At 38.8% G+C, this 24,685-nt stretch overlaps 1 protein-coding gene across 1 annotated transcript in view; it reads left to right on the top strand.

Annotated features, from left to right (window-relative positions):
- The window catches only part of CNTNAP5 (contactin associated protein family member 5), a 289,197-nt gene that overhangs the window by 59,765 nt on the left and 204,747 nt on the right, over nucleotides 1–24,685 (top strand). The window contains exons 2-3 of the mRNA XM_064661315.1: nucleotides 12,501–12,611; nucleotides 20,622–20,815. Of these exons, the coding sequence (XP_064517385.1) occupies nucleotides 12,501–12,611; nucleotides 20,622–20,815 (305 nt within the window). The remainder of the gene's footprint in view (nucleotides 1–12,500; nucleotides 12,612–20,621; nucleotides 20,816–24,685) is intronic.

Raw genomic sequence — 24,685 nt, 5'->3', positions numbered from 1 at the left:
ATTATATATGAAAGCATTTGAGCTTGTCATTCAGTATTGAAGAAGCTGGATCTGTCTAAACAAAGTGACATGCAATTAAGAAGCAGGGGGGAGTTGTCTGTTTGTCATATCTGAAAATAAAGTTATCAAATTATTACCCAAATTGTTCCACATCTGACAGTTGTATCTACAAATACTCCTTATGGAAACTTTGCAAAGATGGCTCAGGTTTGTACAGTGTTTATGACAGGGGACAATGGAACATAGAAGTTTGGTTGGTTGGTTGATTTTTTTCCTTTAATTCAGACTTTTTTATTTTTTGTATGTAAAGTTCCTCACAAGGAGGACTACAGATAGAAAGTGAACCTTTTCCTTGTTGGATGAAAAATGGCATCTTTAGAGCACATAGAAGGTAACTACTAGAGTTCTGCTGCCATTAAAATCAAGACTTTAAATCAAAACTTCCATCTTGTTGAAATTCTCCCTTTTGTTTTTTTAATTGCTTGAATTTTTACCATGTTTTTTAAAATTAAGAGTGTCTGGTTTTGTTTAATCCCATGTGACAGAAATACTGCACTGCAATCCTTAGTACATTTTATATCTGTTATTTGTTAATTCTGTTATTAATATCTGTTAGCTTGATGCGGAGCAAGTTTTGCATAACCCTAGTGTGAACACTTCTGCTTGTTCTGGTTATGTTCTTTTTGCTTCTTTTTTTATTGTGTTGTACTCACGTAGGTTTTGAGAGTGTGCTCCTCCAGCTCCAGTACTCCCATGTTTTGTGTTAAATCCAGGAGAATTACTTTCTATCTGTCTCTAAAAATGATGCAGAAAACACTAGATGGGTTCAAATTATCACGATAATTAGCATATATGTTTATATCAAGTCTGTCTCTTTGCATGTTAAACTGCAAGTTGATTTTGAATAGGACTGAGTCACTAACCAGCTATGACAAGTATGGCCTTGACGCCATCACTCTAGCTGGCTTCTCAGATTTCCACTAAGGAAGAAAATCACATTCTTTGGAATTGTCAAAGGCATTCCAGATTTCATACAGATTTTTCTGGATACTGAATTAAAAAGCATCATTAATGTTGATAAAGGGAATGTGTATGCTGAGTCTATTAATAATAGATAATATAAATATTATCCATTTTAATGGATCTTTTTGGGTATATCTCTTCTCTAAAGCATCATTATTGAATGAAGATACTGTTTCTGCATTGGTAGTCCCTGTGGGCCCTCAGTAGCTCTCTGTTTTCATCCACACATCTCTGTATCATCAAGCAGTTGCATAGCTCTCATCCTTACTTGCTATGAGAGTGAGAAGCACCTTTTCCTCAAACTGGTGTTGTCCTAACAAACAAAGACAGGAAATAATGCATTTGAAAAGCTGACCTCGGCAAGACTTAAATCCTGAATGGGTCTGTAACTGAACTGGTGATTAAAAAACACCTGTACCTGTTAAGTATCTGGACCACAAATCTTTCCTATCAGTTCTGGGGTTGTATTTGAGGTTAATGCATAGGACATCACTGGGAAAGATGATGCTGCCACCACACTCATGGTGTGACACAGTCTTCTGACTGCTTACTGGGGAATCTTCTATTGTTACATTTGGGAGCCACTTCTAGTACATCTTGCATAATGTCAGTGGGTGATGGAAGTTTTGCAGAGGGTTATGAAATACCTTTCACTTTAAAGGAAAATTCAGTGACAGAGATGCTGAAGTTAGTCCAAGTCATAGACCAGAATTGTGTAAAGGCTGAGGACTGTGGTCATACAGTGCCGTGAATCTTGTTCAAAGCTTGGGATTATAGCCTAAAGTTACATAAACTTGTAAAAAAGACTATAGCATCAGGATCTCAGTACTGATTCCCAAAATAATCACAGTTAGTTAGAAAAATTTGTTTATAAACTCTTGCTTGCTTCCTATCATGTTAGATCTAAGAGATCTGTAGGTTTCTTTTCTCCTTTGGCACTAAAAGTGCCACTGTGACTGATGAAGAGGGAACATGCTGTCCTAAGAAATGCCTGGAAGAAAATTTTCATCTTTAAGCCGACATCAAAGCTGCATTCACCTTGCTTTAGAATGAGAATTCTGAACTTTTTTCAATCCAATCCCTTATCTAAACCATTTACTTGCATAGAAAAGTCTTAAAAATTGGTGTTTTGGGGCTAAATAGGGCATTTTTGTTGGAGGTTATTGAGACATGAAATGATTACTTATCATCCCTTGAAATGACATTACATTTAAATGCAACGGTACATGGGCACTTACTGCTACCTTCATCTCTGTTAATCCCTGCTCACAGCCTGCAAATTGAACATTCTCTCAGCCTTATGGGATGCACTGAAATTCTCAGAGTTATAATTGCTTTTCAGTGTGCTATCCTGCATGTTACAATTTGAAGAGGCTCTCTTCCAAACAGAAAACGTTTGGTGAACCCCTCCAAACAGAAAGTATTTAGTGAACCCCATGCTGTCTGTTCTTTCCCTTTTAATCAGTTTTATCCATGAGTTCACTATGATTCAAAGGGAAAATAAAAATTGAATTCATTTGATCATGATTGATTTGAAAATTCAGGGGGCAACCTCTTGGTTATTGACTGCTTTTAAATTGCTGTTCATTGTTACCTGGGCATGGCTGTGAAATTCATCAGCATTCCACACCTTTCTAGCTGCCTCTGTTGTTTGCTTAGATATAGCAGCTGTAAATGTAGATGTGCACAATATAACCTTACCAGACAAAGATATGGCATTGTCTGAAAGTCTTTGCAAGGTCTACCTGTATAAATGAGCCCTTTTCCATAGAGGTCCATAGGAACCAGAGCAGAAAAATCTTTCTGGAAAGCATCCCAGTGGCAAAGGACGTGGGGGTGTTGGTTGGCAGCAGCTGAACATGAACTAGTGTGTGCCCAGGTGGCCAAGAAGGCCAATGGCACCAAAAATAGCGTGGCCAGCAGGACTAGGGCAGTGACCCACACATCAAATCCTGCATTCAGTTTTGGGCCCCTCACTACAAGAAGGACATTGAAGTTCTGGAGTATGTCCAGAGAAGGGCAGCAAAGCTGGGGAAGAGCCCAGAGAGTAAATCATATGAGGAGTGGCTGAGGGAGCTGAGGTGTTTAGTCTGGAGAAAAGGAGGCTCAAGGGGGGACCTTATTGCTCTCTACAACTACCTGAAAGGAGGTTACAGCCATGTAGGGATCAGCCTTTTCTCCCAGGGAACCAGTGGCAGGAAAAGAGGAAATGGCCTCAAGCTGTGCCAGGGGAGTTTCAGGTTGGACATCAGCACGTTGGTTAAGTGTTGGAATGGGCTGCCCAGCTAAGTGGTAGAGTCATCATCCCTGGAAATGTTCAAGAAATGACTGGACATGGCACTTACTGCTATGGTTTAGTTGATGTGGTGGTGTTTGGTCAAAGGTTGGACTCCGTGGTCTTGAAGGTCTTTTCCAACCTTAGCGATTCTATGATTCTATTCTATGATTCTAAGTAGTCCAACTATGTTTCTGTCTCATTCAGCTGAATATAAGGTGGTAGACGATATAATGGCTCTACTTAGATTGTTGAAGCTATTCTTTTTCCAAATTGGACTAGAAAATGGATTGTTTTTTCATCAGTTGTGTTAAGCTACCTGAGATGGTCAGCTCCCCCCACTTGCACATAAAGCACTTGTCTTTCCCGAACAGGTTTTCATGTTTTAGTCAGCATGATAACCTAGGTGCTGCTGCTGTTATGCAGAAAGCTTCTCTTTATTTCTCTCCTGCTTGGTCTGTTTTCTTTTTTTTTTTTTTTTTTTCCCAATAAACTTAATTCTCAGTGAAACAGGTATTTACATTCCATTTAAAAAATTTTATTTATATAACTTGGAAAAACTGCTTCACCAGTGAATTCCTGAACAATCTTAACACTGAGTAACATCATCAGAAAATCTTCTGTATCCCTCTACATTTTAATTTTCTGTTGGTAAATGCCTACAGAGCTCAGTCCAACTGGCTCTGATGATTTCTGTGTTTTTCTTCTAATAATGATCCTGGCAGCCTTGATGATGGGTGCACATACATTAGCATTTTTTTCCCTGCAGATTGAGTGGTTTTTTTGTTGTATTACCGTATTTTAAGGCAAATGTCATTCTGTTTTTTGGAATAGTTTAATTGATGGAGCCCTGATCTCCTTCAGTGATGGCCTGTGGTGAACAGAACATGCTTGTAGCAAAGTCTGATGACTCTGAAGGGGATTGAGTTTCTGTTTTAGTGAGCACTGCTACAACTTCTGAAATGCTAAAAGACAGTCTTGATCTTTGGAGTATATAAACTTTCAAACTTTATTTGAAATGCACGAGTAACAAATCTCATGTAGGCCAGGATAAAAAGGATGCTTATGTTGATGTGATGCTGTGTGGCCATGGAAAAGGGTTGTAGAAAAGGCCATAGAAAAGTTCTTGCATGGTTTTCTTTAATAGCCTAGCAAAAACTGCCCTGTGCTGACAAAATCTCTTGCCTGTGTTTTCCTGTACAGAAGGGTAATCTTTGGATACATTTTCCTGCTATGGTATGAAGGGATTTATGCCGTCTGTTCCTTGAAGTGTAATACATGTCAAAAGGGCAAACTTCAGGTATAAAACCTGTTCCATTCGCTGGGTCAGCTTTGTAGCTTTCTGCTCTCAGGTCAAAGACCAAAGCACTCTAATATTAACAGGATCTCAGAAATGTTGAAGGGAGAGCCAAATAGGCACAAGAAGCATTGTATTCTGAGAAGGAAGTAGTAAGAAACCCTGACAACTGCTGTTATAACCGCTGAGAGTAAATCACGGCTTTGGACAATGATATGCTTTTGCACGTTGATCATTGGAATATGAATGTTGAAAGGCAGAGTCAGCACATCCTTTTGTTGTGGTCTTTTTTTATTTTCCATATGAGTGATTTCAGTAATTGTAGAGATATCAGACTATCCTCTTATTCAATGGATTTTTGTGATGGATTTGCTGTTCATTGGAAACATCACATTCCTTTTCTACAAAGAGACTCTGATATAATGAAAAGCATATAGTATAAGATAAAGTGATGAGTATCTTCATTTTGTAGCTGCAGACATTATGACTCAACTAAATGACACAGACTGTGACAGAACTGGATTCTTAGAATATTTGTTCCTTAAAATTCAGACCACTTTTCTTTAACTAATTTTTGTTTGTAGTTGGCTTAGTCTGACGTTCTTTCACCCTCTCAAAACAAGAATTGTTTCTGCATATTACTTTACTGGAGCTGCATTGATGGTTATTTGAAATTCACATTTTGAACCCAAGTGTCATGTGGCCTCTCTGTTCCTCAGTTTCTATTCCTACTTGTTATTGTGGGTAGGAGTTACATGGCAGACATGCTTGTTTCAGAAAAAAAATAAGACCCACTATTGAATTAGTGTTATGAGAGCCCCTTTAGTTATTCAAAATTAGACTTGACCACCTTTTGTGAGACAAGGTTATATGTGCACACTGTGTCATAAAAGATACTCTATAATGCACTGATTGAATAATAATTTTATGCCTTTACAGGCATATGAAAGAATACTTATGTAATTTACAGTCACCTAGGAAGAGTTCATGATTAGCTTAACTACTGATATTTATTTGCAGTACAGCAAGAAAAGAGAAAGGAACGTTGTGTTGTTAAGTACTTTCTCTAGTGTCTTATATCTCAAAAAATATGCCATGCCTTTCAGCCAACAGATGGAGTTCACATCTGTGCATGTACATGTAGCCAGTCTCTAGGGGAAAAAAAAGGAGGAAAAAAGGAATTTCTTTTTAGAGAAGAACAAGGGGTTTGATTTTTTGTTTGTTTATTGTTGTTTTTCTCTTCATGTTTTCAAAAATCATTTACTAAGATATTAAGATATTCATGGTAGTAAAAATGGTAGTAGAACCTAGTAGTATGTGGTAGTCCGGTGAGATTTTTTTGTGGGGACTGTTGATACAGAAATAATCTCTTCCATACATGTAACCATACTGCATGTTACTGCACTGTCTTTGTCTTTTGTGTGTGTTTTTTTAACACTCAGAGAAGCTCCTACTTCTCCCATACACTTATACCTCACTGGACTATAATAGTGAAGGTTAATTTCCGCAGTAAGTCCAAGTATGTATTTCTTATATTTTTAAATGAGAATTGCAGCTACAGAAGGCAGGAGAAAAACAGATGAAGTGAAAAGCATCAGTCGTCACTCCTGAGGACTGTTAGAGGCATAGTACAAAACGCATGGTTTATGTCTTTAAAACAAAGTATGTCATTAAGTGGGTAATGCTAAGAGGAATTTTATCTAGCCTATAAATACCAGTGAATCTCTTCAACTTCAAATCCCAGTACAGACACAATTTACAATTGCAATCAAAATGATGCACACAATTTAACTTCAGTACCATCTGTAACTCTGCTGGTATTTTAATAATGAATAAAATTATATCTTGGCAACAAAAGTCTCAAATAAAATACCTTTAAGTTCCAAGCGAGACCTCTAAGAGCAAGCTACAAGGCCTCTGTTTTACCCCAAAATCTCCTTCATGTTTACTATAAAATGGATATATCTGTATTTAAATAGTTAACAGTGGCAAAAGGTCTGTGTGATTTTGTGAAACCCTGGTTAAACTACCTTTGAAGTTCAGGCAAGGGTTTGCACAGCTGGTCACAAGTACTCCTGCCCTCACTACACCACTTGTATCTGGTTCAGCAAAGATATGTGAGCAGTGACATGCCAGACCCTGTGTACTTGAAGAAGAGCACCTACAAGAAGCAGTTATCGTCCCTTAAAAAGCCTTTTATTACCACAGGATGGTGCAGGAGGCGTGTCACTTACTGTCTTCTGAATTTGTCTTTTGGACTCCACCGTGAGACCTAACCACATCAGTCTCTGGGTTATAATTTTCCCTTCTTCTTCAAGGGACACGCTGTAAGAAAAATTAGTGTCACTATGATGGGTTTCTGGGGTTTATGATTTTCTAAATATCTTCAGTGTCCACTAATCAGAAATTTTCTAAATTTATACCAACTGCTGTGGATGAATGCTGGGTCGGCCTTGAAGAAGGTTATAGACTGGATCATGCCATGCCTACCAACACCAAGTTAAAACATGTACTACAAGAACTAGTAAAGTTGGTGTGAATCTCTGATTTCTATGCAAACTCAGTTTTAGTAATATGCTCTCTGTATTTCAGAAACCTGTTATTCTTCAGAAGCATTTGAAATGCTGTCTCTCTAGGACTTGTATACATTTTTCTCAGTGATTTTTTTTTATACTTATCATAGATGTCAAAGGCTTTCTGTTGTGGGGTAAAAAAAGTGTTTTCCCTTGGAGTTAGAAAGTGGTAACCCCCAAGGGGGTGATGTTCTTGGTGTAGGGCCCAATCAGAAGCTACATTTTGCTGCTGTGAAAATCAACGTATTGCAACAGGTCGTAAAAGAAGGGAGATGAAGTACTTGGAAGAGAGGCAGCCGTAGTTTGAGACCATGAGGAGAAGAGGGGCCAGGAGCCCTGCTGGGGGCTGCAGGAACCTGGAACAGTGTTAAACTGGGCCAAGTACTGTAGCTAAGAGCTGGAGGAAATTTCCTTGCTGTGAGTGAACAGCCAGAGACACTGAAAGCGGCGTCGGAGCAGCACTGAACAGAGAACTGTGGCCGAGAGCCAAAAGAGATAACAAGCAGCAGAGATGGCACATAGCCAGGCTGAGAGACGCAGAGATGTCCTGCAGGAGGGAGAGCTGGCAACAGAGCTGAGAAAACTCAGTAGAGACTGTTTTGGGGTAAGGCTGAATTACTTTCCCAAAACCCTTGAAGACTCCTCTTAGAAGGAGGGGATGGACTTTCATTTGAAGGGAGTCCTGAAATGCAGCAGCACCAGAGAGAGGAGCTAAGAAGCTCAGACACATTCTGAAGCTGGATCAGGACGGGCAGAAGGAACGCGGGGGAACTGGCCTTGCCCCCCCACTGCTGCCATGTTGACAGCTGAGACAGAGCAAAGGAACTCTGGTAGAATGCTTGGGGCAAAGACTGAACTGAGAGCTGCCCTAAACGTTCTGACTCAGGAGGAGCTTGAATCCCCTGAGGAAGGGACTGTCACGCAGATGCCCTGCACTTCATGATATGACGTGGTGAGGTGAGCCTTTGTCCCAGTTATCGCAGTCCGTGGGAGAGAGACCTTTGGCTGGAGCCAAAGGGCCGAGGGGCGAGAGAAGACCCCTTGTGTTGTAATAGAGAGAGAGAGATTCCAGCTACGACAACTCCAGCTACGACTGCTGCTTTGAAGAGAAGAGACACTGCTGCCCTGACAGTGGAAAGGATATTTTCTTCTTCCCTTCTGAAGTTTTATTGGAGGGAAAGGAGAGATTTGATCTAATGTAAAAATATTGCTTTACCATAGGAAAGATAGTTAGAATTGTGTATATAATGTATTATAGTATTTATTTGTGTAAGTAAAAAACTGTAATATAATTCCCTTCCCCCATACTGACTTGTGTTATGTCTGGAAAAACCCTCTCACACTGAAACAAACTGTGGGAGGGGGGCTTGGACTTGGAAATTGGATTTTTGAGGGTCTCAAACCACCACACTTTCACAAAATACAGAGCTTATTCAGATATTTGGGTAAAAAGGCCTTTTCTGAAGTTCTGTTTTGTGTGCTAATCGCTAAAGCTGGTATTATCTGGCATGTTTTGAAGGAGCCTAAGAGTTAGTTGTCTTACTTAGATGTTTTTGAACTGATAAAAATTATGTTTGTGGTTTTGTCTGAAAAAATTTCTCTTAAATTAAAATACATGGGGAAAGAGGGAGAAAAGATTTCCTTGTTTTTATTTGGAAGGCAATTAAAGCTACAAGAAAGGAATCAAAACCGATCAATAAAACAACTTCATAACAGGTTGACGAATTTCTCCTTTGTTTTTTTGTTAATTTATCATTATTTTGTAAAATCATTAGTGAATAAAAATCAGAAAAAACAAGTTGATAAAGATAAATATTTTTCTTCATTTCTGAAGCAAGATTGCTTATGAAAGTTCTAGTAATACACCATACTCTAAATGCTTTCCATAATTGCTTTTTTCTCAGAAGTCAACATATTCAAGGTCAGCAACTTTTTCTCAAATGCAAGTAAACATCTGTATTATTGTGTTATTTGCATGAAGGCTTATAGATACAATTAGACCTTTGTCATTATTTCTTTGCTAATTATCTTGTCGACAAAGAAACACAGGAGAGAAAACTGGCTAGTAAATGCTCTTTCATAAGCATCCAGATGTTTTAAATTCTGTAGTGTAGAATTTTTCATTGTTAAATCTAACGTTTTTAACAGACATATAATGCAGTTGACTCAAAGAAGCAAAATTCCTGTTCTGACAGGCAGACTTCCAAAGCGAAAAGAACTATAGGTCAGGAACTATAAATATGGGAGCACCTGCAATAATAACTTTTTTCTGTCACACGAAGTGGGGGAGACAAAGTCTCTTGAAATGTACGTGCTGGGATTATATGGTGGGAATCAGGATACGTTGGCTTTGCTTTTGGTTTTACCATAGATCTTCTCTGATCTTGCATAAGCACAAAATGTTTCATCTCTTTCTTGTCTGTGCCCATCACAAAAGGAAATATGATAATAACAACCTTTCTGTGAGAGTTTTCTAATCTTGAGAGGTGTGTGTTGGATGGCTTGTTTTTTTGTTTTTCCATACTGCCTTCTCATGGAAGCAGGACCAATGGGATGATCCTCACTGTGTGCACATTCCACCTTTTTGAAATCTATTTCAGCTAAGTTTACAAAGAAATATCAATCTCAAATCTGTACAGTTTGTACATGTATGGTCTCCAACAAGGGTTGCATCAGAGCTGTTCTGCATGTGATCTGGATTGTTGTACATGTACAAGGGGACTGAAGCATCTCAAGCACTTTACTATAGTGTACTTTGAAATTTCATTTGGCATGTAAAAACTGTACCATGTCCTGCACTGTTGGTCTGTGCCTGTAGAGCTGTCAGTGCAACCTCTGGTGTTACAAGTTTAGTTTTGACTGAGGGAAGGGCAGAAGAGTGATCTTGCATCTTGTCAGAGTATCCATTAAAAAATAAACTTCACTTGGAGGAAATTCCTGCAAGCACGGAGTCAATCAGTCGTTACTCTCTTATCTCTTGGAAGTTGGACTGCATTTGTGCTGCTGCTCTCAGGAATATCATCAAATTTTTAACTGTCCTAAATGCTGAAGCCTTAAACTTAACGTGTTTACATAGTTAGATATTATTTGAGGGAAGAATTTCTACATGTAGTGGGTCTGTTTTTATTTCCTTTCCTCCCTTTCTTTTGTAGAAAAAAAAAAATAGAGATCCTAGAATTTGGTGTGAAAATGGTGTTGTAGTGCAACAGCAGCAAAGATCCGGATATGTGTGTATGGGGACAAAAACAAAGGATGTGGAAATGTAGACAAAGCATCTGGTAGGTAGAACTAATTGTCACTTTTCAGGCTAGAGCCTCCAGAGATCCCAGGGAAAAATGTGTTGCTCTGAAATTGTTTACTCTTGCTGCGATGCTGAGACGCTCAGTGTCCCATAGGCATCCGGTCCTACCTTTGGAGAAGTGAGAACCCAGAGACTGTCACTGAGACTCTTGCCATGAGCAACTGTGGAACACAGGCTGATGTGCTGAGTTCTCTTGTGGTCCAGAAGTAACCACAGGGGACTGGAGAGAGCCAGCAGTCTAAACACTATTTAAACTGAAATCTCTGCATTCAGTTATTTCCAGCTTCACATTTTAAGTGTTGCTGAATAGTCATGTAGGTCTGTTGCTAAGACTTTGAACCTTCTTTTGAGAGGTTCTAACCCCCTCTGTTGGTTTTTAAAGAATGCCGAAATTTGGGTGCAGTGCCCTGATATACTCACCATTTGAGATTTTTGCTCAAGTCTCTGTTCAGGTTGCAAGTGACAATGAATTTAACACCCTTATTTTAATTTACAGGCTCCTTTTTTTTTTAAAGTCCACATAGAACATTTAAGACATGATCTCATGGTGTACCAGGAGACCAGCCCTCCCCAGACCTTTCTGCATTGCAGTCAGAAGTTCTCTTTGCAATTCAAAGGGTACAAGTCATAGAGAATTTGCTCAGGACCATGGTAACTTGTTTTGTTGGCTAATTATCCTCATGGCTACAACATCGGTGGCACACTTGTCCCTAATTGTCTAACTTGCAGATCTCGTTAGGCTTTTTTGCTCTTAGTAATCAAAGAGATGGAAAAGGTTCTGTACAGAAGTTTGCTTTTCGATATCCATCATTCAATACACTGATATGAATTATATTGATTATACTGATTGTCTTTCATATAGAGCTGGATTTTGATTACAAAAATATCTGTACTGTTTTAAAGAGTCATTGTAAAAGAGATGAGAAATATTTTAGTGTAATCTGGCTCATTACGGAAAAGGTATCACCTAGTTTAAGAAATTCTAAATTTGTTGTCATAACCATAAAGCAAGTTTTGCTTTTATTCTTGGTCTTTTGTAGCCCTGAAGTATCATGAATGAATTATTTCTCTTCCCTTTCTCCCATCCCCTGCTTTCCCAATCCTTGCAAGTTGCATATTTACACTCTGAGTGAGAGAACACTTTAGTGACCCGAGATTCTGCTGACCTGTAGGATTTTTCCAGTAATTAGATCCATGTTTGCTCTATGGGATATTCAGTTAAAAATGAGAGGGGTTTATTATTATTACTACCTGCTGAAACCCCATGTTATGTTCTTGAGCATGTATGTGACAGCATTGTAATGAGGAAACCTACTCTACTTAATTCCATCTTTATTCAAATATTATGGGATCAAAGATTCAACTTGAATGTTAGCCTAGCCCATCTGTCCTCATGTAGATGTAGAAGAAAGAGGGGAGAGACATAGGAGCTACTCATGTGAGTGAACAAGACTAATTTGGTTGTGCATCTGTGTGTGAGCTTGGGGAAGAAATGAAGGAAATGTTCAGGTTTTGTGATCATAGTGCAGCATGTGACTCTTGTGAAGGACGGGACACACTTTTACATGTTGCAAAAGGCCAGGTGGCATGTCCCAGTGTCAGTTCTACACAGAAACAGTGACGTTCTAACTCCTACATTACATACCTGTTCTGTGGAAAAACTACTGAACACACTACCTGGGTTGTCCTCTAAAGTCTGCCAGGGCATTGCTGAACTTTTCCAGTGGCTTTTGCAATAAGTCATTACCCTCTAACTGCAGTGTAGACTATCAAATTTCATTCATTGAAAGGAAAATATTTTTCAGCTTCTGAAGTATTCAATGTCTTAACAGCTTTCACTCAGTTGCTGTCCTGCCGGACTGTCATTCTGGAGGGTAAATTTCAGTCTCACAAGGACTCAAGCACAACTGTGCTCTGACTCCAGTCTCTGTCCACTAAGCAGAAACAAACACCACTTGGAGATAGCACAAGTTGACATATGTGTTGCTCATACAATGACCTCTATGTTTTGTTTTTTGCCTTTTTTTTTAGATAACTGTGATGATGCGTTGATATCTCCTGTACCTTCAACAGCCCTTACCAGTTCCTCTGAGCTCTCCAGTACCCACAGTCCCAGCTTTGCAAAGCTCAACAGGCGAGATGGTAAGGTTGCAGTATGAAATGCCTAAACTATTCTTTTTAAGCACATTTGCAAAGAGTAACTTTTTATGTTGTATGTGTGCAGTGCATTAAGAGACAAATTGAATAGAGCTATTAATTTATGCTTCTGAGAGTGAGCTATGTAGGAGCTATTTCTTCCTTTATTATAGAAAGCTTCTATTAAATTCAAAGCTCTCTACTTCTCTTGTAGAGACATCCTTAAGGAAGTTCAGATAATCTTTCTGCTTTTGATGAGTTTCCATAATTTTAAGAGCCTGAAGGTCGTAAGTTTAGAGGCCCTACTCTAAAATGTAGGTGTTAAAGATAGTAGTGACTAGATATAAAGTTCCAGTGGAATTCAATGATGACACAACTGTAAAAATAGTGAATATGATAAAAACTTTGCAGACATCTGCAATGAACAATGTTTGAGGCCCAGATAATGAGTTCACACACAAGGAGGAACTATTAGGATGAAACTTGGTACCAGAAAAGAGAAATTGGCAGTATCTAGGGCATCATTTGACATCCCACTGCAAATTTGGGTTATTGGCTCCCATTTTATTCCCAAGTTGGAGCCTGTAAAGGTTGAAAGGCCTGTATTATTATATTTCATGTGATTTTAAATTTAAGAATCATTAGAAAGTATACTCCTAGAAAAAAAAGAATTTAATTGAAAATAAATGAAAATTTTCCTTCTTAAACATCTCTGAAGTGTCTGTTTTAATCAAACACTATTGGATAAATCTATAGAAAGACAGTGAAGCGCTCTCTCTTATATGCTTATCAGTAATGGAAACGAGTTGCTAGGTCATTAGAGAAGTGTTAGATGGGAGTTATTATATTATATATATACTCTTGAACTAGAGTTTTTCAGCAAGTAAAAAGACATGGTAGTTGCTTTCTTCAACAGAAGAAAGTTGTAAACACTGAGCATGATGTTTGAATTTTCCCTGCCTTTGTCTCCAGCTGCTGGCCGGGATGGTGAATAGATATGCTTATGAGATTGTGCAAATGGCTCTAAAGACTAATTTTATCTGCAGAAATAAGGAAGAGATTCAAAGTCAATATTATTTCTGGTTGTACTGTATTTTAAAGGGATATTAATAATATCTAAAATTATGACAATGGTTTCAATTTAATGTCAGAAATTGAACTAGGTTGTATATAGCTGCCATACAGTAGTTTTGTCATGTAGTGAGGGGAAAGGTATTGTAGTTTTTTAGAGATCTGGTATTTCATGTTGTCCTTTAGCACTGATCATGGGAACAGGAAGACAGAGTATTGAAACCAAGCCCCAAGGGAGTTGTTTCAGCAACGTTTATTTCATGTTTTGAAGGCTTACATGGTAACTGAGGAACTGAAGCCAACTCAGGGACCTAGAAGCTAAATTCTACCTTGCTTAATTCTTTTGTTGCATGGACGTTTGCAGGAATGGGCAGATATAGTGACAGCAGAGTTCATGTAGCTACTTATTGTGGCTTAACCCCCAACAACAGTGTAACCCCACATAGCCACTCACTCCAGCATGGGCTTACCCACAGTCCTTCCAGAGGTAAACTTGCTCTTGCCTTACCCATGGCTGCAGTCTCTCTATCAGGGTTTTGGCCATGGCCATGTTCTTTGACGTACTTCAACGTGACCTCATGCACAGCCATAGATGCTTCAAGGTGTATTTTCTCTAGTGTGGACTTATCCTGGGGCCTCAATCCCTTCCAGAGGTGCACCAGCTGTGTACAGAGGTAACAGTGGCCACAGGCACTTTGATATGTACCTGCTCTGGCATGGGCTAATCCACAGCCACAGACCTTCGAAGTGTCCTTTTGCCATGTGGACTCATCTACAGGTCACAGCCCCTTCAACTGGAGTTCACACTGGAGTTCCAGCCTGTCCAGTAGAGTAGCACAGGAGCAGCAGCAATGCCCTGGCCATTTGCCAGCCCAGGCACATGGCCATTGCTGTTATCAAACTGTTCCCAGGCACAGCAGAGTTGGATGATAAGCAGTACAGCAAGCAGTGAAAGCAGAAAGTAGCTACTAATGAGCACTAGACTCTAATAAACAGTAAGGGAAGCAAGCCCCATGGCAAACACAGAAGCCTGCTGATTAATAGCTAAACAGCAGTAACAGCTATAAATTCCATCTAGCACATTCCAATCAAATCTGTAATTATCTCAAACCCTTTGAGACCCACGTGGGGCACGTGTCATGGCTCAACCCCAGAAACTCAGCTCCACACAGCCACTCACTCACTGCCCCCTGGTGGGATGGGGAAAAGAATCAGAAGAGTAAAAGTTATAAAAGTTGTGCATTGAGACAAAGACATTTTAAAAAGTAAAGCAAAAGCCTTATGTGCAAGCAAAACAAAACAAGGAATTCATTTACCACTTCCCATGGGCAGGCAGGTGTTCAGTCATTTTCAGGACAGACAGGCTCCATCACATGTAATGGTGATTGGGAAGACAAACACCATCACTCAGAACATTCCCTCCTTCCTCCTTTCCCCCCCAACTTTATATGGGAAATATATGATGCCACATGGGAAGGGATATTCCTGTGGTCAGCTGGGGTCAGATATCCCAGGTGTGTCCCCTCACAACTGCTTCTGCCCGCCCCAGCATCCTCACTGGTGGGTTGGGGTGAGGAGCAGAAAAGGCCTTGGCCTAAGTGTAAGCACAGCGGTAACAAAATAAAACTCAGCAATAACAACAATATCTCTGTATAATCAACACTGTTTCCAGCATGATCCCAAGGAAAAGCCCCATATCAGCTACTTGAAGAAAACTAGGTCACTTGTGCTAGAACCAGCATAGTTTTTCATCTTGAGTTGGAGCAGAAAGCAGTACTAGATGGTGACTGAAGAAACTTTCTTTGACTGTCACTTGAATGCAAATAGTAGATACCTTTACAAGAAATAATCACTAACAGGGACTGGGCTATGGCTTTCTGATAGTGTTGGAGTGTTTTGATGAGTTGGTTTAATTGATAAGACAGTGCTGCAAGGAACAGTGCCTCCAGGTAGAAAGACAGATCAATTTGTTTGTTAATGTAAATATGAATGCAACAAGTGAAGATGAATTTATAAAACTCAACCCAGACCTTTATCAATACAAAGTTCTAATTCATCAAGTTAATTCAGTAAAAGATAACAGTAACTAAAAGGCTGTTGTTTAAAAAAGGCCTGTGGTAGTGGAATGTGCTGTTTAAAAAAACAAACATAGAAACTATAGCGTGATAGGTACTTTACATGGTAAAGAAGGAAGCACGCTCCTTGTGAGGTGGTGAACAAAGAGGTTTATTTCAAATTTGGTGCTTCCCTTTATACCCTGATATCATGTGACCTTCTAACCAATAGGGTTATCCATTTAGACACATGCTCTTTTGGGCTTCTCTGCCCCACACGTCCCCCGTGCCTTGGACACGCCTCCTACAACAAACTACCCATGAGTAAAGCTTAGTGTGAACAACTGAAAGTGCTCAATTAAAACGCTGATAAATCTGTACTTGTAATAGTAAAGTAGCTAATATAATTCTGATAAATGTGATTCTAAGTTATGAAATATATTATTTATCCATGAGAGGGATTTATCAGCTTTTTTGCTTACAGTAAATAAATAATAAAAAATAATAAGAAAATTGCTATAATAGCACTGTATCACCTAAGATTTTAAAGTTCTTATTAGCTCTTAGCCTGAATAGTCAGTATAAACAATTATGTATGAGAATATAAAACATATATAATGTCAAAAAGAATTTGTTTTGTGGCCAGGAAGTGTTTGATCTGGGCATTAAAGTAAAATTCTGCAGCAGGGAAGCACTTAGTTACAGCAGGAAGTTCAGGAGTTTTAGTGCAATTTAAAGCCAGTTGAGCTGTTTGCAAGGCACTGTAGGGTGGAAATAATAATTCCTTTTGCTTTGTATTAATGAACTACAAATAAGCATGGGCATCCTGAGCAGCCCTGGGGAACAGCAAGAAGCACTGACTGTGTAACACTGGGCTTAAATGCAATTTTTGAAACAACTATGACAGAATGTACAAATAGCCTGAAAAAGAAAGAAAAGTATTTGATCATATTTCTTGGAATCATGTGGGTCTCCAACCGAGAAACCATCAGATCTTTGCTTTCCTCATATTTCCAGCATTTTGGTTTGTTGCCATGGAGAATATGAGCAATATATCAGATTCCTGTGGTACTGTTTCTTCACTGGGACATTTTCTCCATACCATGTTGAATGTCTCCTTTGAAATGATCCATAGAAAATGTGAAATGTGTGAACTATGAGGAATGATGGTGTAGCACAATGTGCAGAATCTTGTCAATGCAGGTGGGAATCTGATGGGCAGAAGGAGAAATTTTATGTCCCTCAGACATTTTGTAAAATGTCAAATGTGGACTTTATCGAGTATCCTGTCTCTCTTGTTTTCATGTGAGAGGCAGTGTGACATCTTCATATATTAGTACTTTCCAGATTACCTAAAACAAATGTTTAGATCTAGTGGGCATAATTAAAGCCAAATTTTGTCTGGTTTGTGTTTATGCCACACTTACTAAAAGTAGTATGGTTCTCTTCAATTTCCTTGTGCCCAACTGCAGGAAAAGGATATCAGGGCTATGCTTGTGTCTGTTCAAAGGGGTTGATGTCCTGTAAATAGTGTCTCCAATAACCCATGTTTTTGCATATTAGAGTTTTCTTGTCCTTTGTCTTGGGTATGCACTTGCAAACGATCCCCAGGACAAGCTTCACTAGTGGGTTGAGGAGCAAATGGCTGCAAATAGTTGCTATGCTTTGGATGTGCTTTTTTGCTACTTATTGGAAAAAGTATGGGATGGGGTATTTAAACACTATAAGGAATGATGTGCATAAAAGAAATGTGGAGACACAGATTGTGGCAGTATCCAGTATCCTTTGTGCCACCTGCTCTGTGTAACAGAGCAAATATGGACAAATATATAGTTATTGATTTTTTGCACTCACAGCTGTATTTGGTGAGGATTTGGGATAACCACAAAAGCAAGCAGAAGCTACATGTTTGCTTTATTAGCAGAAGTGAGAGAGGCCCAGTGGGGAAAGCTTTAGTTCTGCCCTCAGTCATGCAGCCAATGCAGCTCTGCTGTTGCAGGGATTTTAGCTGCCATTCTTACAACAGTAGAATTACTGTCCATCTGTGGAAATGGTAATGATGGAAGGTTTGGGAGAGGAAAATACAGTGGGCTTTTTTCTCCATTGGAAAAGATATATGAAGCAGCTACTCTGTAAAGGCATGGTCTGTAACTGATACCTCTCTTGCAAGACCAGCTCTGAAGAGGTGATGCTACAAGTAGGTGTCAGTGCTGTGTCGTGCAGTGCTTACATCTAAAGTGTGACATTTCCAGCAGACAAATCTGCTCATATAAAGAGATATGCAGTTCAGGGAAACCATGTAATCTGTGATTTTAGAGCTCAAGCTCACCACAGATCTCCCAAATTTCCATTCAGTGTGTATCATTTGTTTGACTTCGAAATTATAAGCCAGAGGTGCTGTGCTCAAACTGGAAAATAGCAGTGCGTAGTAAAGCCAAACACTTTTGTGGAAAACATATCACATTCCTGCCACTTCTTGCAGCAAAAGGGGCAGAGCATAAAGTACATAGAGTAGATATTTAGGTATGATATTTTATATAGTAGTTATGATACTTGATATCCTACTGGAAAGCACCTGTGCTAATAAGCTTGGCTTAAGAATTTATGTATAAACCTGAACAGAGAAAGCAAAGCTTTTTATTTTTTTTTTAAATGGGAAACTCATCAAATAAGTTATTTATTATAAGTGTTTTTCTCAATCCAATTGTTGCTGTTTATGTTATAGAAAGACAATAAAGGAAAGATAAAAATGCCCAGATTTCTTTTAATACTTATGAAAACATCTAGGATAGGCTCTTTGGAGCCTTGAAGGAAACAACTTTGTTATCACAACTTTTGAACCAAATTTTTATATCAGGTCAGTTCCTGGAATAAAACTAAAAAGCAGCAACTATTGTTTTTAGAGTCTATTTCAGATATTGGATATTACAAGCCAAAGGAATTTTGCCTTTGGATTGTATGTACATTATTCACAATTTGGTGTGGGAGAAATCTGCAGTTTGTTGCCTTCAAATACAATTACAAATTTTGTGTCTTAAAGGCAGACAGAAGTATTCTTTATATGACACTTTAAAAAAAAAAGAAAAAAGGTGGTTGGAGAAGAAACATTATTAGGACTTCTAATAGGAAGTATTATAATCTTATATAAGCTGTATCTAGGTTTAGTGTTAAAAGAACTATGAAGTAGGCAGAGAAATATTGAGTGATGAAGTTCCTAATATTCTCATTAGGTCTTTCATGGCATGCTCATGGGACAGCATATTCTATTTAAGGCAGGTAAAATAATCACAATGATGACAACTTCTATTGTGATTGAAAAGGGTAAGATAAATCATAGCACTAACAAACAGTATGCATTGGTTTGGTTGCAAACTATTTTCCCTGGAGAGTTCTGGTAGAGGAATGAAGACTGACTCACCCGGGGGAGCGGGCATGATACTCAGCTTGAACTGTGGAATAGATATGCTTCTGTTTCAGGAATTAGGATAAATCCTATATTAATGTATTGTGAATAATGAAAATTCTAATATTTATTCTTAGACAAAGAAATTTCAGTTGTGAGTAGTACAATGCATCCTAGGAGAACAAAGACATTTTTTAAAGTGCAAAGTTATTGAAATTGTGTTCTTTATTGTAAACCACATTTATTAATATTTCAACTCTGTTCATTTCAATGAACTCTTCAAGGAGCAACTTTGAGGCATATCAGTTAATAAGATTAAAATATTAAGATAAATCCAGGTATTTATAACCAAAGTTTAGAGATGCATTTTGTTTGGAATGCTTATTTGCAATCATTCCTGTAGTTTATATGAGGAATTGTTAGTCCTTTACTGTCAACTCTGTATTTCCCCCTTTCTTTCTCAATGTGATCGTGTTCACTGTAGTCACACATAAGTGCTTTTGTAAACTTCATTAATAATGACAAAACAAAAAGAAGATGGGTTGCAGAGGCAGCTTCAGAATTTGCTGCCTCGGAACCTTTGTTGATGGCTTCTATGTTCTTCACAGCTGCACTGTTCGCTTATTTGTAAGCCTGAAGTGAATGCTGGGCGTATACGGAGAATAAATGTCTGTAAGTAGAAACAAGCTGAAGGAAAATAAACATAGCCTATAATTTAAGGGTGTAAAAGAAAGCAAGAGAACATAAAATAATATATTCCAGTCTGGAATGATTTGCCTTTTAACCGTAAGCCCTCATAGTGAACAAAGTGGTAAAACGCAAGCAGTGGTTGCAGTTCTGTTTCATTGGCTTGGTGTTACTGCAGGCCTGTTTAACCTCTAAAAGAATTGAAGCAATAGCACATATCTTTACTTTTAAAGGACAAACATGAATTACAAGTTTGGGTAAGAGAGGCCACTTTCCAGTGTGAAGACACTTTTAGTTGTTGAATCAAATGGTCTCTAACTTTATAACAAATTATCTGAAATGCATTTACAAGCTGTAGTAAAACCATTCTTTCAAATACTTAGTAGGGCTCAAATAAAGATAACTAACATTTTTGCATTTCTTTCAAAACATAGCAAAAAAATGTCAAAGCAAACTGGAAGTTACAAGTCTGCATTCCCAAAATTGCAACGAGGGAATAGATATGATTTTTTTTTTTTTGACGGGGATGTGCCAACCTCACTGATGTTTATCCAGCTGCAAAAGAATAAATTTCCTTAAAATTTATTAGAAATTTGAAATTCCTTATGAAATATAGGTTAAAGGAGAAAACCTGAAGGAAGCACATCTCATGTAGCATATTTCCTAATACAAAAATATAGACAAACAGTCGCATGTTCAAGAATTAGAGTCCTCTGTGATGAGTCGAAATAATTACGTGGTTCTACATAATTCCTTGTGCAGTCATTGTCATCTAAATTCTTTTCATCTAATCTCTTCCAGGAGCTGGCGGCTGGTCCCCTCTGGAGTCAAATGAGCGGCAGTGGCTGCAGGTTGATCTTGGGGACAGAGTGGAGATTGTCACGGTAGCTACGCAGGGCCGGTACGGGAGCTCAGACTGGGTAACCAGTTACACGCTGATGTTCAGCGACACCGGACGCAACTGGAAACAGTACAGACAAGATGACATCATCTGGGTAGGTCTGAATTGTGAATGCCTTTGGCCCGTGACCTTTCTGGTTCAGGCTCGTTTTGGCATGTGGAGAAACAGCTTCAGATTCACATCAGTGGAGTGCTGCAGTAGTGAGAGAGCCGACCCGAGTGACTCCACAGAGTGTTTTGATGTAAATGGGTTATGTCACTGACTGACTGTGTAATACAAGTTTAGGCCCTCAGGACTACATTGTTTTTCATACCATGAGGATGCTCAGGGCACTCAAAATGACCTACATGCTTCTGTGCCTGGTTGGCTTTGATTCAGGCACAACAGGGTAAATGGGGCTAATCACCTGTGTGCTTTCTCCAGGAAATATGGAAATTAATTCTATGTCTTATACATGTTTGGCCAGAACAAGAGAGCTCATGCTGGGGGAGATGGGTGGTAAATTGCTCCTCAGCTGGACGAGTCAAGGGATGATTTAGCATATACACTAAAAGTGCTCAAGGCTTTGCCTAGTATTTTAATGCAGACTTGATGCTTGCTGTGTCACGAGTTCAGTGTGTAGCCATACCAGATGCTGTCAGCAGGAGTGCATGGGGTAGCAGTGCCTCCACAGGTGTGGATGGAAAAGTTTACAAGCCTTCCATTTGTACGGAACATGGCAATTGTTAGTGAGTCGGTAAAAAATGGTAGCATCCTTTCTGTGCTATGTTCTGTGGTTCTGAGCTTAACAGCCCTGGTGGCATGGCAGTATGTGGTGGTAAAAGAAACAGATTCTTCATGAAAATAAAAGGGAGCATGTGAAGAGTGACCAAGTAGACTTATGTTTTTTCTTTGATTTACACTTTGGTTAAATGCTATGTCACAAAAGCAGATTTTGCTTCCAGAACAAAGTGACTGCGAATGATGAGAGCTGTGGTGCAGTAGGAAGACAAGAGAAGGGCTGCTTAATTTTTCCCTGAGCATGTTGCAGGCAATGGGGATGCATGCACAGGGAGATTAACTTCTGAGGTTTTAAAATCCATTGTATTGTCACTGTCCTTGGTTTATCATGGTTTGATTTAGGGATTGTGGAAATCCTTCTTCCTTTAGAAAGGCAACTTTGGCCCTAAGATAGTCATAAAGTTGTCAAGTGCTTCGCCTATCACTTAAAATGTTTTGTTAGGCTGTCTTTGCTCCAGATACTTATACTTTTTTAATATATTTTAAACAAGTGGAATTTAATTTTGGACTGAACATAGTAATCATTTAATCTGTTTCTTTACTTCCACCCTTGGGAATCAGAAATCCATAACTGAGATATTTTTACAGATTTGGTGTCAGTTAAGTGCTTCTTTGCCTGAAAACACTATGTGGCTTGTTAAAATTTCATATTAAGACAAATTAATTTTTTATTACATGTCAAAATTTTTAGTCCTTTCTGGAAGCCCTTGTACTTTTATTTTCTTTTGCAATTTTTTTCTTCTTAAAGGGAAACTTGAAAAGACAACATATAGAATTTACTATAGCGAATCTTCATGCCCTAAGGATCCAATTTATGAGTTTCTGATCTGACACCTAATATTGCACATGAGAGTAAGAACAAGCCTAGCAGACTTTTAATAGTAAATTAGCATTTAGGAACATCTTGAACTCTTTTGTTTTACTAGAGTGATCAGCCATGAATTTGATTCAAGGTAGATCCTGACATGAGTTCTAAAGCTTCAGCAGATCTAGAAGCTTGCTCTCTGCAGAGGTAATTTTTGTACATATTTCTAATGGAAAACACCATAGGCTACGGGGGTTAATTTTCTATATAAATGGGGAAAAATGAAATAGAATTTCTATGTGGAAAAGGTAGCTCTAAGAAAGGATTTGGATAATTTTCCCCTCACATTAGTTTCTAGGAGTCACTCTGACCACGCAAGCCAGTAACTTAATTCCAGTCCAGATGAACCATTTGCTCCATGGTCCCAGGAGTCTTGAAGGGTTTGTTAGGATGCATTGCCAGACTTCACTGGTGGAAATATCTGATAATGAAAATCCAAAGTGGGCTCATTTAACTTTTCATTAGACACTTCAGTCCACCTAAACTGGCAAGTCTCATTAACACTTAGGAGCTTGTATGCCTGCCCATGGAATTAATGAAGATCAAGAATTCCTTCTGTTCAATTTTTTTCTAACTAAAGAGAAAGTTGATTTGCTTTTTTTTTTTTCCCTGACACTTTTGGATTTGCTTCACTGAATTAAATTAGATCTAGAGAGCCATTCAGAGCACAATGAAGGAAGCCAAAGAGACTTTCAGAAGCATGTATAGAATTATAATCTCAAATTTTTCAGTGTTTCTGTTTTATTGGCAGTTATCCTTTCTGTATGTTTTTTTCAAACTAAGAAGAAACATAGAAGTGTGCTGTCCAGCTGAATGTTGGAGGTTTTTCCAAACCCTTGGATGAAATGAGGAAAAGCACAACATGGTGCTTGTCCTAAACATCTGGCTGTTAAATAGGTGTAAGGGAAGTTCTGCATTGCACACCTCTAGGAAAGAACCATTGCCCTTCACGTAAGGCAAGGCAGTGGAGTGAACCATTTCACAGGGTTAGGAAAGCAGCACCCCAGGATAGCCTCTACTGTCACAATCAGCGACAGTGTACACTGTACCAATCTATCACAACTATGGTAGTTTCAGACTTAGGAATCTGTATCTTTGCTGTTTTTAGTTCAGTGATATTTTTTGCTTAGCAATAATGAAAACATCCCCAAATTACCAAGTCTGTTTCCCGCAAAATCCCAAAACACAGTCCTATACCAGCAACTCTGAAAAAAATTAACAGCTAAACCTAGCACATTAATCCCTTTCTGCTTTTTGGGTGGGCAGGGTGGTCTGTCAAAGCAGGATTTAAGTTAGTAGTTTCTTATGTCTGGGCAAGGTGGCAAATTACCAGGTTACCTTACAGCTACAGGGAGTGGAGGGGTCAAAATCTAGGTTATTGTGGAAAATTTGCCACTTCAGAAATCTCAGGTGGGAAACACATCCTCCCTGCAGGCTTTAATTTTGAAACCTTTTTGTCTTTCCTTAGGACAGGATTTTTGTACTCTCTATGTCCCTCAGGACTTCGAACTTTTCAAACTTTCCTTTTTAAATTTTTTGTGTATAACTAAACAGGCTAGAAGTTTACCTACTTTATTGCCTTTTTTGTTGCAAAAATCTGTGCTGTTCCTAACTTGAGTGGTGGTCAACACTGACTCAGCTCAGATGGGGCTGTGAAATCTAAATCATTACTACATGGAAATCATTATATGACATCTGCTCTGTCAGGATAAAGTATCAATGTGCACTGGACCTGTCAGATTCACTGTTATATCTTCTACTTTAGTAAAGCTAACTGGAAACTGTGCTTTGCTATATGGATACTAGTGAATGTCTCACACCAATTGCTCATTGGTGACCATTTGTCATTCACTTGTAGCTGTTAAAAGGGGAGATTATGTATCAGTATAAGATAGTCTGATGATTTTGTCTGTTTTTGAAAGCAGTATAGCTATGTGGAGAAACACTTGACAGAGTAACAATATACTGAGTTGCTGAAAGGAAGCGTGTAGGAAGTACCTGGATTTCAAGTAGAAATTTGAGGTTTCACTTTGTTTTAATTTGTTTGCATTTCCAGCAAAGGAAAACGGGGTCTTGAAATGTCTTTTCCACTATGTCTGTTAAATTAAAACTCACAGAAATCCTTAATCTCTGCTCAACCCAAGTCAGATTTGATCTGTACTTTTCTTCCGGTCCATTTGTATGACCCAGAGAGAAAGTCACGGCGCATTCCCAGTTGGGAGAACTGCAGTGTCTCTTGAAGGAGGATGCACTGGCCCAGCCTTTCCCCACTACATGTCATGGACCATTGGCCACACTTGGTGGAGACAGCAGGAAGGC

This window comes from Pseudopipra pipra, chromosome 7 (genome assembly GCF_036250125.1).
Source record: "Pseudopipra pipra isolate bDixPip1 chromosome 7, bDixPip1.hap1, whole genome shotgun sequence".
Classification (NCBI taxonomy): domain Eukaryota; kingdom Metazoa; phylum Chordata; class Aves; order Passeriformes; family Pipridae; genus Pseudopipra; species Pseudopipra pipra.
This window is presented reverse-complemented; position numbering and strand designations above follow the sequence as displayed.